The 13,193-nt window shown below is 34.6% G+C and overlaps 1 protein-coding gene and 2 pseudogenes across 1 annotated transcript; 1 reads left to right on the forward strand and 2 right to left on the reverse strand.

The window, feature by feature from the left end:
* The first annotated feature begins 304 nt into the window (after positions 1 to 304).
* Positions 305 to 2,840, forward strand: LOC123207080 (annotated as a pseudogene).
* Positions 2,841 to 3,853: 1,013 nt separating this feature from the next.
* Positions 3,854 to 9,044, reverse strand: LOC123207062 (prolyl endopeptidase-like). Its single transcript, XM_044624316.1, has 11 exons — positions 8,877 to 9,044; positions 8,326 to 8,746; positions 8,171 to 8,241; positions 7,301 to 7,463; positions 6,161 to 6,754; positions 5,443 to 5,823; positions 5,273 to 5,348; positions 5,130 to 5,193; positions 4,675 to 4,822; positions 4,310 to 4,423; positions 3,854 to 4,222 (listed from the first exon to the last, which is right to left on the reverse strand). Exons 1-11 carry the CDS (start codon positions 9,041 to 9,043, stop codon positions 4,157 to 4,159), a joined length of 2,265 nt encoding a protein of 754 aa, XP_044480251.1. The 5' UTR covers position 9,044; the 3' UTR covers positions 3,854 to 4,156.
* Positions 9,045 to 10,667: 1,623 nt separating this feature from the next.
* Positions 10,668 to 13,166, reverse strand: LOC123207068 (annotated as a pseudogene).
* Positions 13,167 to 13,193: the final 27 nt, after the last annotated feature.

Consider the following 13,193-nt stretch of genomic DNA (forward strand, 5'->3'; position numbering starts at 1 on the left):
TGTGTTACATGTGTCCCAAACCAGTAAATTATTTGTTTACAATTTTTAATCATAATAGATATTTTTGCTTCTCATAATAATAATGTGAGAGGGTTTTCATTCTGCTTTTGTTTGCTTCCACCTTTGGAATGTTCCTTTCCCCACCATATTTAATGATTTACGTTGGATGCAAAGAGTTATTTTACATATTTTGTATGGACCCATTCCTATTTTGTATGTACTTTTTGTTAGAAGAGATTTTCATGTATGATCTACATTTAAAATCTATTTTGGTATGGTCTGACAATGATGCTGTAAATTACAGGGCAGCACAAAACTTAGAGGCCATCCAAATTATCAAGAAGCCTGGAGGATCACTAAGGGATTCCTTCCTAGATGAAGGGTGGGGTACATATACTTAAAATTTACTTTGTGCAGCTGGTACAAGTCTTAGATCTAATGAACAAAACGATGAAAAATGATGAAGCTTATGACTTGTTGTTATTGATTATTAATTGAATGAATTTCACATATATGCTGCAAATCCTACGTAACCTACTGTGATTCTATTTGATTTTTTTTTAATCAATATAGTTTTAAGTTTGGCTTGCTTCACTTAATCAATAGGTATGTCTAGTTTATAATTTAAATGTGATGCCTTGGTATAATTTCATTCATTGCATGAGTTGTGAATAACATCTAGTAGATCTCTTATGAATTTTAATGCTTTGTATTTGCTTTTTCAGATTTATTCTGGACAAGAAAATAGGAATTGGACACACCAAAGCGCATAGAAAATGCTAAGATATTGGTGGCAAATACTGCAATGGTTACAGATAAAGTGAAGATTTATGGGGCACGCGTTCGTGTTGATTCAATGGCCAAGGCGCTGAGATAGAAGGAGCTGAGAAACAAAAGATGAGAGAAAAGGTGCAGAAGATAATAGGTCATGGGATTAACTGCTTTGTCAATAGGCAATTGATTTACAATTTCCCAGAGGAACTCTTTGCAGATGCTGGCATACTTGCAATTGAGCATGCTGATTTTGATGGTATAGAGCGATTGGCTCTGGTAACTGGTGGTGAAATTGCATCAACCTTTGACAATCCTGAGTCAGTTAAGCTTGGGCACTGCAAGCTCATTGAGGAAATCATGATTGGTGAGGACAAGCTGATCCACTTTTCTGGTGTCGAAATGGGTCAGGCCTGTACCATAGTATTGAGAGGTGCAAGGTACATTTTCTCAACATATATATTTTGTTCTTTCCATGCTTGCATATTTCCTTCGATGATCTATATTATGTGTGTGCACACTGAGCCTATGTCAGTAGATAATTTTGCTTTTTGTTTCACTTGTTTTGTCTCTCGCTTTTTCTATTGTATGCATGTGTATTTTATCATGTATTGTGGAATTATCAATTTGCTTCTTTCTACCATATATGTTCTACTTAAGTAATCTGATATAAGATGGTTTCATCTCCTGTAATTATGCTGTTTAAAACCTTATTCTTGGGTGGCAATTTTTATGTTACACAAAATAATTCAGACCCTTCCATTTCCATCTAAGCAGAAATGGAAAAAAATAGTTTTTTCTCAGGGATTTAAGCTGAAAATGGCTGTTATTTGATGGCATCATGTTCTTCCTTCTATTTTACTGTTAAGATAGTAGCAGGTCTGAAGATATCTTTTGTGCATGTTTGTGATTGCTTTCAGTCTGTATTCTATAACAATTCCTAAATCCATAGTATGCACAGTCCCTTTCTTAACATTTCATGCTGAACATGGAGCCTGAGCTGTTTACTTTTGGCAGCCATCATGTGCTCGATGAGGCCGAGAGATCTCTGCATGATGCCTTATGTGTTCTATCCCAGACAGTCAATGACAGCAGGGTTTTGCTTGGAGGTGGATGGCCTGAGATGGTGATGGCAAAGGAAGTGGATCAGCTGGCAAGGAAGACTCCTGGGAAGAAGTCTCATGCCATTGATGCTTTTTCACGGGCACTTATTTCCATTCCAACAACCATTGCTGACAATGCTGGTCTGGATAGTGCTGAGTTGATAGCTCAGCTGCGTGCAGAGCACCAGAAGGAAGGATGCACTGCAGGGATTGATGTTATATCTGGATCTGTAAGTACTGAAATCAAAATATTTACACTTACTATGCTTTGTGTTTGAAATGCAATGTATATGCTCTTTTTTATGGGCATTGCACCATTTTATGTGTCTTAATTGTGGGACCTCTGAGGACGGTGCACACCTTCTGGGACATTGTCTATCTGGCCTATGATATTCTATTTCATTGTTATTCTAGTTGGTATACAATATCACGAAAAGTGTTGTCACTAGGATGAACAGGATTACTGGAGAGACAAACGAACCAAACTCCAGCTGAACTTTTGAACTGGAACTCCAATTAGAATTTGGCTGGTTTAAGCCAAACATGGATTTGGATTTTTTTTTTTTTTTTGGTCCTTTTGATAATGAAATCAATATTTCAAAGTTAAGCCCTTCTTGTTTATTAGTCCATAATCCTGACATGTGTTTGCTGTTGGTCTTCTTACAGGTAGGAGACATGGCTGCGTTGGGAATCTCAGAAGCGTTCAAAGTTAAGCAGGCTGTACTGCTCTCAGCAACTGAGGCTGCTGAGATGATTCTTAGAGTCGATGAAATTATCACCTGTGCCCCAAGGAAGAGAGAAGATAGAATGTAAACATGACTGATTATTTGGCGATAAAAGGACAATGTTGTAATGTTCCAACCAATTTTTGGTTTCTTGCTGTGTGATTGAGTATTATTGTACTTCTTCTAGGATGGATTTTAATGGGGTTAAGTAGGAGAAGTGGAAAAGCTTTTGTTTGTTCAAGTATTGTTTGAAATTGATCAGATTGGTTGTCAACATTTTGAAATTACTTTCTGAAGCTGGAGTACATCTTAGATACCAAACATGGGAACATCCCAAAAGCTCTATTTTCAGTGTGGCCTGGAAGCGTACTAAGGAGGAAATACGAGATTGAATACATAAGTTACAATTTAATTGAGGATATATGTTGAATGTTTGTTATCTTACGTTACATGGATGGAATGGATTGCAGAGTACTAAGCATTGATAGTGAGGGGGTGTTTAGTTTGGATAATGTTTTATTATCAAAATAGAAAAATTATTTTGAAGATAAATTATTTAGAAGATTACTAGATATAAATAATTATTATATTTGATAAAATTTGATAGGTATAAATAATTATTGTGTTTGGTTAAAGGTAATAAAAAATTATTAATAAATTATTTTTACTTAAATACTATTGAATATAATTATTTTTAAATTTTTTTATATTATTTGTCATATTAATTAAAAATAAATTTATTTTTATCTCAAAAAATTAATAAATAATAATATAATTATAATAAAATCAAGATTACCTCGGTAATCTTTAAATACTTAAGGTGTATCACTTATATTACATGTCAATAAAAGATAGATTATCAAGATAATCTTAAAAAACCCAAACCAAACGCCCTTGAAAGGTACAAACTCCACCAAAAAAAGCTCAAATGTCCCATTTGGTCACAAATATGCATCAAATTAATATTAATATAATATTAATTCAATAATACATTAGTTTGACTGTCAATCAAATTAATTAAGATCTGGATTATCTCTTTGATCCAGTTTATTGATAGATTTAAATCAAATTGAGTTTGAATCAACTGAGTTTGAATAAACAAAATTGCTGTACTTCACCCTTGTTTCAAATTAATTTTAAAGGAAATAAATTAAAATTGACCAGATCAATGTGCTTTTGATGAATATTAATTAAAGTGACAATCTTAGTAATACATAATTTTTTGGCTTGATTTCGTTTGAGTAAAATTGGGAATTGAGTTCAAATAAGTTTGATTTGAGTCTATCTGTAATCAGATCAATGCTTACTTTGGATACTAAAACATTGTCTAGTGTTCAAGTCTCAATACAAACAGTATTCTAGTGCTATATTTTAGAAAGGTGAGCTAAAATCGTGGACATGCGCTAAGTGGTAACTAGTCTATTTGCATACTACCTGTGATTAATCAGAAGAAGGAATAAAAAACAGAAACAAAAATACTGATTCGCGAAGATTGGGCACTACAGGTTTTATTAATGATAGGAGAAGTCCCAATTTCTGGCGAGGCAACGATCTCAGCTACTCGATCCAAGAAGCACCTAACATCTTTGCCATGAAGCTATAACGATCAGCTGCTTCATCGATCTGCACTAGGAAAGTCCAAGGTAAATATGCCTGGAAATACAACTATATCAGATTAGAACTCAAGCAGACATGGAAATAAATGGTTACAATTTTCTGCGTAGGACGTCCTGCCCCATGTCCAGCCTTACACTCAATGCGACCAATAATTGGGTTGGTCTGAGGGCTATTTTTCACGCTTGTGCACAGTACGTATTGCATTGTCTGAAAACAAGTTATCAGCATCAGCATTGGCATGCATATTATACTAATTTATTCATATTAACGGACGCGACAATGTGTAAATAGGTGATTTTAATATATATTTTTATTTTTTTAAAAGTTAAATCACTTAATTATATATTGACTTATTAATAGTATAGTTTGTTTATACATGTAATTTTAGTTATTTCTTGTTAGAGAATCACTAATAATAAAAAAAAAAACTTATATAATGTTAATGATTATTGTCTTACCACTAATAACTTTAAAGTGTGCAAAGGTACTACTCGATCATCGTGATCCGCAGTTAAAAGCATGGTAGGTGGGTACTGGCACTGGCAAGATTGATCAGATTCAAGCCGTAGTTCCCATGGCCTTCTAACGTTATGTAATGGTGAGTACCTTATCAAAGGGAAATAAACATATGAATGTTAGTTATAATCTAAGAGGTAAATTATGAACGCCATTTTAATTTGAATTCGAATTGGTTTGGATTGGAATCAAAAAATTGTTTTCAAATCTAATTTGAGCTTTAGCTCGTCAACCTAAAATATTCATATAATCCTAATTTTAACGGTGATAAGAGGTAAGCTACTATCCTTGTAAATTAAAAGGTTTAGCAATCTTTATAAAGCTACAATGTCTAGAGCAGAAAAATAATATGGAAAAAGCTGCTGTCATTTTTTTTGAAGGGATTACTTTTACTCACTTTATTAGCCAATGGAAGTCTTCCTTGTTCTCAGAACAACCAAATTCAGAAGTCCATGCATGGCCTAGAAAGCAGCTTTTAGTCAATGCCTCGATAGTAAAATGCTACACAACAGAACTGAAATAACTAAGGCTAAGACTAACCAATGGTGAACTTGTGGAACCGCAGCATGTCCATCACACCAACCAGGGCCAGAGCACATCCAAAAAGATCAGGTCTCTGCGACCAACCAGAGTTTGCTATGTAATTTATGAAATCAGTACAATAAATGACAAAATAGAAAGCCAAAATCACTATCAAGCAAATAGTCCACCTGGTTTATGCAAGCTCCAATAAGAAGCCCGCCATTGCTTCCCCCTTCGATACACAACTTTTTGGGCTGTGTGTAACCAGCAGATATGAGGTACTCAGCAGCAGAAACGAAGTCATCAAAGCAATTCTGTTTTTTTGCTAGCTGGGCAGCTTTGTGCCATTCTTCCCCATATTCTCCACCACCACGAACATTGGCAAGGCAGAATACAACACCAAGATGCCTTGTGAGCACGGTACGACTGGCACTAAACGATGGTGTGATACTAATATTAAATCCACCATATCCATATAACAAACATGGGTGTGATCCATCTAAAGTAATATTTTTTCTGGTTACAATGAACATTGGTATCTTGGTACCATCCTTACTTGGATAAAAAACCTAGAAATTAAAACTCCCAATCAAACAGATGCAATTTTCAAGAATGTTATATATATTTAAAGAAAAGAGTAATGTCATGTATACTAACAAATAGATACTATCAAATACTATTAATTAATATGTTTTATATGATTAGATGATTTAATTATTTATTTTATTTTTAAATCAAAATCACATAATTAAATGACGACAAATTAATCATTAGTATCCGTTACCATTTATTATCGTAAAGGAAAGATAACTCTTATAAAAAATCGGAAAATAAGGTGACATTAACAAAAAGTAAAACAACAAATGAGTGAGCATCAGAATGTGTGAACAGATCAGAAACAGTTACCTGATCAACATCGAAGTCTGAGCGATCAAATCCAGGCACACTAATTTCACGAAATATCTTCATATTTGGAACCTCTGCTTCTAAGTTGCATTGATAAATGATACCTGGTGTAAGGAAACCACTAAAATGAATAAAAACAATACTATCATTACGACGTGCAGATATTCCTAAGATTGTGCCAATATCTATTGGTAATTGATGTTGCAGAGAACCAGTATTCAAGTCTCTTATCTGCAGTATATACTTCACATCACTCAAGTAACTCACAATCATTTGACTTCCATTAGCAGCACGTGCCCATGTAAGCACATCTTTCTCGGCCTCTGGCACAACATCAGACCAAATCCTTGGCTCCTTGAGATCTACACGGACTAACTTATATTTTGGGGCATCCTTATTAGTGAGAAAAGTAAACACAGTTTCATCATTAGCAATCACTCTATACTCCGCATCAAATCCATCAATAAGCTTAACGAATGGCAGTAGGCCAGTTCTTTTCCTATAACCATCAAGGCCTTCCGGCAAAGCAGACATGTCACAGTAGTATAGTTTGTTCACTGGGTCACAAGTCTCATCTATGTGAAGGAGAACATACTGCAAGAAACACGAAAGATAGAATCAACTTGCATAAGCGTTGCAAGCATAACTTCTGTTTTTCATGGTAAAAAATCAAATTACAATTTTTGCGGACATAAAAGCGATGAACATTCATGTTGTCATACATCAACCAAACGTTAGTCCCTATTATATTCTTCAATATAGTTACTCGCTTTGCTACAATTCCTTACAGAAATAAAATTTGTACCTTACAAACTCAATGCTGCTCTGCATTTTGTAGAACATAGAATAAATGCTTTAGTATTATCTATATATTCTTCACCGATTAAATTGCAATGTAAAGGTCAACTTCGAATGAATTTCCAATAATCAGACAGTGATTAATGAAGCATTTGCAATAATATTGTAGGAGTATAAAGAGAGATTTCATACAAAGGGGATTTTTGCTGGGAACACAATGATACGAAGAAAAATGTAGCGCAAAACCTTATTTTTGGTCTGAAGCCAAGAATATGAAGAAAATGACCACTGATCTAACAACCTATTATCTATCTAAAACAGATTAATCAACAGAAATATTACCTTCCCATCTTCTGTTACATGGCCATAAAACCTGTACTTGGGGTTTTCAGGATCTCGCCAGCATAAAATATCTTCTGATTGATCAGTACCCAAGAAATGATAGTAAAGCTCATGATATAAATTAGAATCAGTCTCAGTCCCAGCATCCATGCCTGCTCCCTCTCTACAAAATAAAACTACCCTCGTCATAATCAAAATTCCTAAACCAAAAAAAAAAAAAAAAAACACATAACAAATGGATTCATCTTACTAAAACATATACAAAATCATTGCAGGGGTTCAAAATTTGCAAAATATTCAAGAAGTTTCACAGATGAATTTACAGCTGAAACTACAAATATCAGCTTTTCTAATACTTTAAACTTTCTCAAAATTTTCCTTCTGAGTTTTTTCTAATATAATAAAACAAATCAAAGCGATAAAATTCTCTCAAGGACTAATCCCTAATTTGTTTCCAACATGTTCGGTGGTATGACCCTTTTTCCCGCTAGAAAATATGGAGATTCAAATCTCCTTGAGGCACCTACAAGAAATTATATTCAGCATGTTTTACAACTAGAGTGCATAGAATCAATAAACTATCACACTTATATCAATATAAACAGCCAAAAATAAAAAGGAGACTTATTTTGGTCGATTATGTTTGTTAATGAATTGCTATATCATAAATACAATGTATCTATATGCTGAGATAAGGAATTTACAGGCTAGGATAAGATCCTTATTCTTAAAAGAAACTCTATTAGGATTAGATTTCAACACACTTCAAAAGTTTCCTTTCAAGTAAGCTCCACACCGGCGCTCAATTTTAAATCCACAGCTAAAAAATTTGCATTAAAAATAAGTAGATGGTGATCAGTGATCGCTCACTTGGGAGCTGGGAAACGGCTGTAGAAAAATCCTTTGTTATCATGAGTCCAACTAATACACGAAAACTTAACCTGTAAACAGCACAGTAAAGCAACCATGAGGAATCATCATTATTTATCAAATTTGGAAAAGAAAAAAATTATAAAAACACTGACCCAAGATAAAGTATCAGACTCGTCATTTTTATCCTCGATTCGCATTACTCGAATACTCTGCCAATCGCTTCCACTGGAGCTAAGCGCATATGATAAGTACTTAGCATCCTCACTAACTGAAAAAGCGGACAACGAAATTGTTCCATCCTTGCTGAGCCTGTTTGGATCAAGTAAAACCTCTGCTTCTCCATCTAAACCATCTTGAACATAAAGAACATTCTGTGCTTGAAGTCCACTGTTGTGCATATAAAAATACTTGTTCCCTCGCTTAAACGGTGCGTTGAAGCGAGGGTGATCAAGCAACTCGGTCGTCTTCTCACGTAACTTTTCCCTCACTTCACATTTCTCAAGCACCGATTCTGTCAATTTCATCTGATTCTGTACAAAGACTTTTACTTCCTCAGCATCAGGATCTTCAAGCCTGTATCCATAGAAAAAGAAGAATAAAATTAGAACGGACTAAAAAAGACCGCGCTGGTTTGCAGCCTTAGACCAGGATGTTAATTTGGATACAGTCAAAGTAAACTCTAAATTTGCATTTCTTTCCTTACCATCGATAAGGATCAGCAATCTGCATTCCATGATAATCATCGACAACGGAGTCGTCTCTACGAGCAACCGGATACTGCAGTGGTTCATCATCAATAACAGCAAGTGAACCCATAGTTTGGGTGCGTTTGGAGAAATTTACAAGTAAATTCAAATCTTGTTTGGCCATGTATTTTGAAGGCGGCGCCAGCGCCTAAATACGGGTGGAAATTACTAAAAAGGCTACGAATGTTGAAATTATGAGGACATGCTTCTGACTTTGGGCTGATTTTGTGGTTTTCAAATGTCGTCATTTTGGTTTCTGCAATGACTTGATGTTGCCATTTTCTTGCAATCGCATCTACTTTGTTTTCAAGCTACGGTATCACTTGAGTTATGTAATGTAATTGTCAAGAAATTTTTTTTGCTTTTTTTAAATTGCATCTGAATTTTATAAATTTTGAATAAAATGAATTTTTGACTTATTTTAGTAGTTGGATTTGATCTGAATCGTTTGAACTTAAATTATTATTCAGTTTTTAGTTTGAACTGAAATTTGTATTATTGATCATTCTTTTATTCTTTTATTCTTTTGTATGATTCTCTAAATTTGAATTATTATTGTTCTTCTCTTATGATTTAAACGAATCAAATTTGATTTTGAACTGATCATTCTAAATTATAATTAAATTTAAATTGATTTTTGTTCAAATTCTATTTAACTCTAATCCACTCCTATTTATCTCGACAAATGCCAATGAAGTACACATTGCCATTGTGCCAATGAAACAAACATTTTCCTATTAACTGTCAAAGCATATAATAGTAAACAATTTTCTTCCACAAAATTACAAATTAATCACTTTAAACTCTTATTTTCAATTAACGAAATTAAAACCCAAACTTGCATATTCCAAATAGCTGAAATAGTATTTCTATAAGCATATTTAGTCAAATCGCATGGTGTGATTCACCAAAATTATATTGATAGTGTGATTATATCATATTACATTCAAAATAATACGATTTAAGTCAAATTGCATCTTTTCAAATGCGATTTGCTTATATTAAATGTGATACGATCAAATTACATCATTTCAAAGTGTTTTTTTTAAACCAAATTGCACCATTTTATGTACCATATGATTAAATCACATAATTTTAAAAGATATTTAAGCTAAATCACACTCGAGTACAATCTAATTAGGTTTGCACTTAGCTAATTCGTAAATTAAAAGCACTTACAATGGCCTTTTTAATTTTTATAATTACTGGTCGTAGAATTAATATAAACAAAGGATTAAAAGTATATTTAATAAACCTTTGCAAACTAAATTATTACTTAGCTTCAAAGCCTTACAATAAGTTAATAAAAGGTCCTTGTGTAGGAAAATGTCGTTGTTCCCTTTTTAATGGGTAAAATATTGACATTTCAATCGGTATTTTTTTTCCCAGTAATCCAATTAACAATAGAAGATGGTTGGGCTCATCAACCTGAGAGACAACCATTGATATTTCAAATTTAAACGCGCCTGGATTTCAACATCCATGTGCACATTGGGTAAACCAGAAAACTTGTTTAATCAGGGGAGTAGTAAATGGCACAGGTTCAATTCTCAATATAACTTGTCTTCTAATGCTACCAATCAAGGTGAATTTGATCCGATGATGATTTCTTTTTTAAAGATTTGAGGGAGTTGAACTTAATCTTGAGCTAGTTATTTTGAATCAAAATCCGAATTAACGGGTTTTTGTTTAGTTTTCAATAGGTTTAACCCACCTCTAAATGCTAAATGTAATAATAGGAAGTTAAATTTGTGTCACGTGTGATGCCTACTCTATCTGTGTACTCAAGATCAAAAAGATTGTACAGATAAAGAGAAAAGTTGAACTTCAGCAACAACATCAGCTACTCGATCCAAGAACCATCCAACATCTTTGCCACAAAGCCATAGCGATCTGCTGCTTCAGCAATCTGCAGTATGAAAGTCAAGTTAAACACTTGAAACAAAAGAAAAAATGATACAAAACTCGATTAATCATAAGTAATTGTTACAATTTTCTGTGTTGGACGTCCTGCTCCATGTCTAGCTTTACACTTGATGCGACCAATAATTGGGTTGGTCTGAGGGCTATTCTCCAAGCTCTTGCACAGAACATATTGCAATGTCTGCAGAGAAAAAAATTTGAGGCGTGAGAAAGAAATAAACAGTGATCACATGTCTTAATTCTAGAGAGTAGCGTAAATATATGTAAATGAGAGTTAGGATTGAAGGGAAGAGAATAAATCAGGGTTTAAGCAGCTTTTGGCTATGGGCAGCCTTTGGGTAGGAGGTTTCTGGTGCCTTAAATGGCCGTAATTATGAGGCTTAGACTCTTTAAATTACCGGTTTATCAACCACAAGGCCCCAAAATCAATTAAAATAGCCTTTATTCTTCTTATTTGATTGTGTTTTTGGTTATTTTGATTAAATATTGGGATCCTATGTGATGGAAAGGATCTTAGTTTGACTTCTAATGATATTCAAAAGCAGAATATGTCTTCTCATAGTATTACAGAAATGTGGAATGTTTAAAGGATTTGCATGCCTACAAGTTACAGCTTGCTAAACTTTTAACGGTTTCTTTTTCAGTAAACAAATCAAAGCAAACTCGACATGACAAACTAGCATAATATATATAGTCAGGGACTCATCGCCAAAAATTTCAATGTGTGCAGTGGCACAACTTGGTCATCATCATCGGCAGTCAACAGAATGGTAGGCGGGTACTGACACAGTTGATCAGGGTGCTGCTCTCATGGTCTTCTGACATTATGTAATGGCGAATACCTTGAGAAAAGAAAATAAACATAGAAAATTAGATTCCCAATCTAATATCTGATCGTACTCTAGTTTGAATAGACACTCATTTGGTAGTATCTAATAGTTCTACAGTGCGAGAAGTACCTGATTTATACAAGCTCCAATAAGAAGCCCGCCATTGCATCCCCCTTCGATACACAACTTTTTGGGCCGTGTATATATGAGGTATTCAGCAGCAGAAATGAAGTCATCAAAGCAATTCTGTTTTTTCGCAAGCTGGGCAGCTTTGTGCCATTCTTCCCAATATTCTCCACCACCACGAATATTAGCAAGGCAGAATACAACACCAAGATGCCCTGTGAGCACAGTACGACTGATACTAAACGAGGGTGTGACACTAATGTTAAATCCACCACATCCATAAGATAAACATGGGTGTGATCCATCTAAAGTAATATTTTTTCCGGATGCAATGAACATTGGTATCTTGTACGTCCTCGTATAGAAAACCTGGAAACAGAAAAGCCCAATCAGACGGAGTTTGGCAAAAAGGTATAAAAGCTTAGACAACTTCTTAAGGAAATGATATCGGTAACAAAGGTCCTGAACAAAGCAAAGAAAGCGGCACTGAACCAAAAGCACGACCACCAAATTAAAGAGGCATCACAAAGAGTCAAGGATCAATGATCACCCACCTGATCAACTTTGAAGCTGAGCGATCAAATCCATGAACACTAATTTCATCAAATATCTTCATTTTCGGAGACTCTTCAGCTAAGTTGCATTGATATATGATGCCTTCAAGGCCTCCCGGTAGGGCAGACAAGTCAAAGTAATATAGCTTGTTGACTGGGTCACAATTCTCAATTTAGAAATTTTGAAAACATGAATGCAAGAAACTGACCCAAAACAAAATATCAGACTCTTCCTTTTTATCCTCGATCCGCAGTACTTTTGGTAGTGGTCTAATCACTTCCACTGTAACTAAGCGAGTAGGCCAAGTATTTAGCATCCTCACTAACCCCAATACTGGACAATTTAACCGTTCCATCCCCACTAAGCTTATTTGGATCAAGCCAAACCTTTGGCCCTCCATCTAAACCATCCTGAACGCACATTTGAGCTTGAAGTCCACTATTATGGAAATAAAAAAAAAAAAATTTCCTCGCTTAGCCGGTGCGTCGTGGCATTGATGATCAAGTAAGTTGGACATCTTCTCATGAAACTTTCCCCTTAATTCACATTTCTCAAGCACCGAGTCTGTCAACTTCACCTGCTTTTGTACAAAATCTTTTACTTCTTCGGAATCTGGGTCTTCAAGCCTATCCATAACAAAATACCAAATTAAAATTGAACAAGAAAAAATAATTTTGCGGATTGAATTCTCGCATTTAATTGCCAACGATATGGATCGGCAATCTTGACTCCATGGTAATCATTGACCACAGGCTCGTCCCTTCGAACAACCGGGTACTTCAACAGTTCGCCAATGGCAGAAAGTGAACCCATGATTGTTCGACTTCACGACACAAATTT

Source organism: Mangifera indica, unplaced genomic scaffold (genome assembly GCF_011075055.1).
Source record: "Mangifera indica cultivar Alphonso unplaced genomic scaffold, CATAS_Mindica_2.1 Un_0057, whole genome shotgun sequence".
Lineage (NCBI taxonomy): Eukaryota > Viridiplantae > Streptophyta > Magnoliopsida > Sapindales > Anacardiaceae > Mangifera > Mangifera indica.

Coding starts and splice junctions, on each gene's coding strand:
- LOC123207062 (XM_044624316.1), bottom strand. CDS start 9,043: ATGGCCAAACAAGATTTGAATTTACTTGTAAATTTCTCCAAACGCACC. Junction 6,755..7,300: donor ATGTAACAGAAGATGGGAAG/GTAATATTTCTG, acceptor TGTTTCTTGCAG/TATGTTCTCCTTCACATAGA. Junction 4,424..4,674: donor ACACTTTAAAGTTATTAGTG/GTAAGACAATAA, acceptor ACTTGTTTTCAG/ACAATGCAATACGTACTGTG.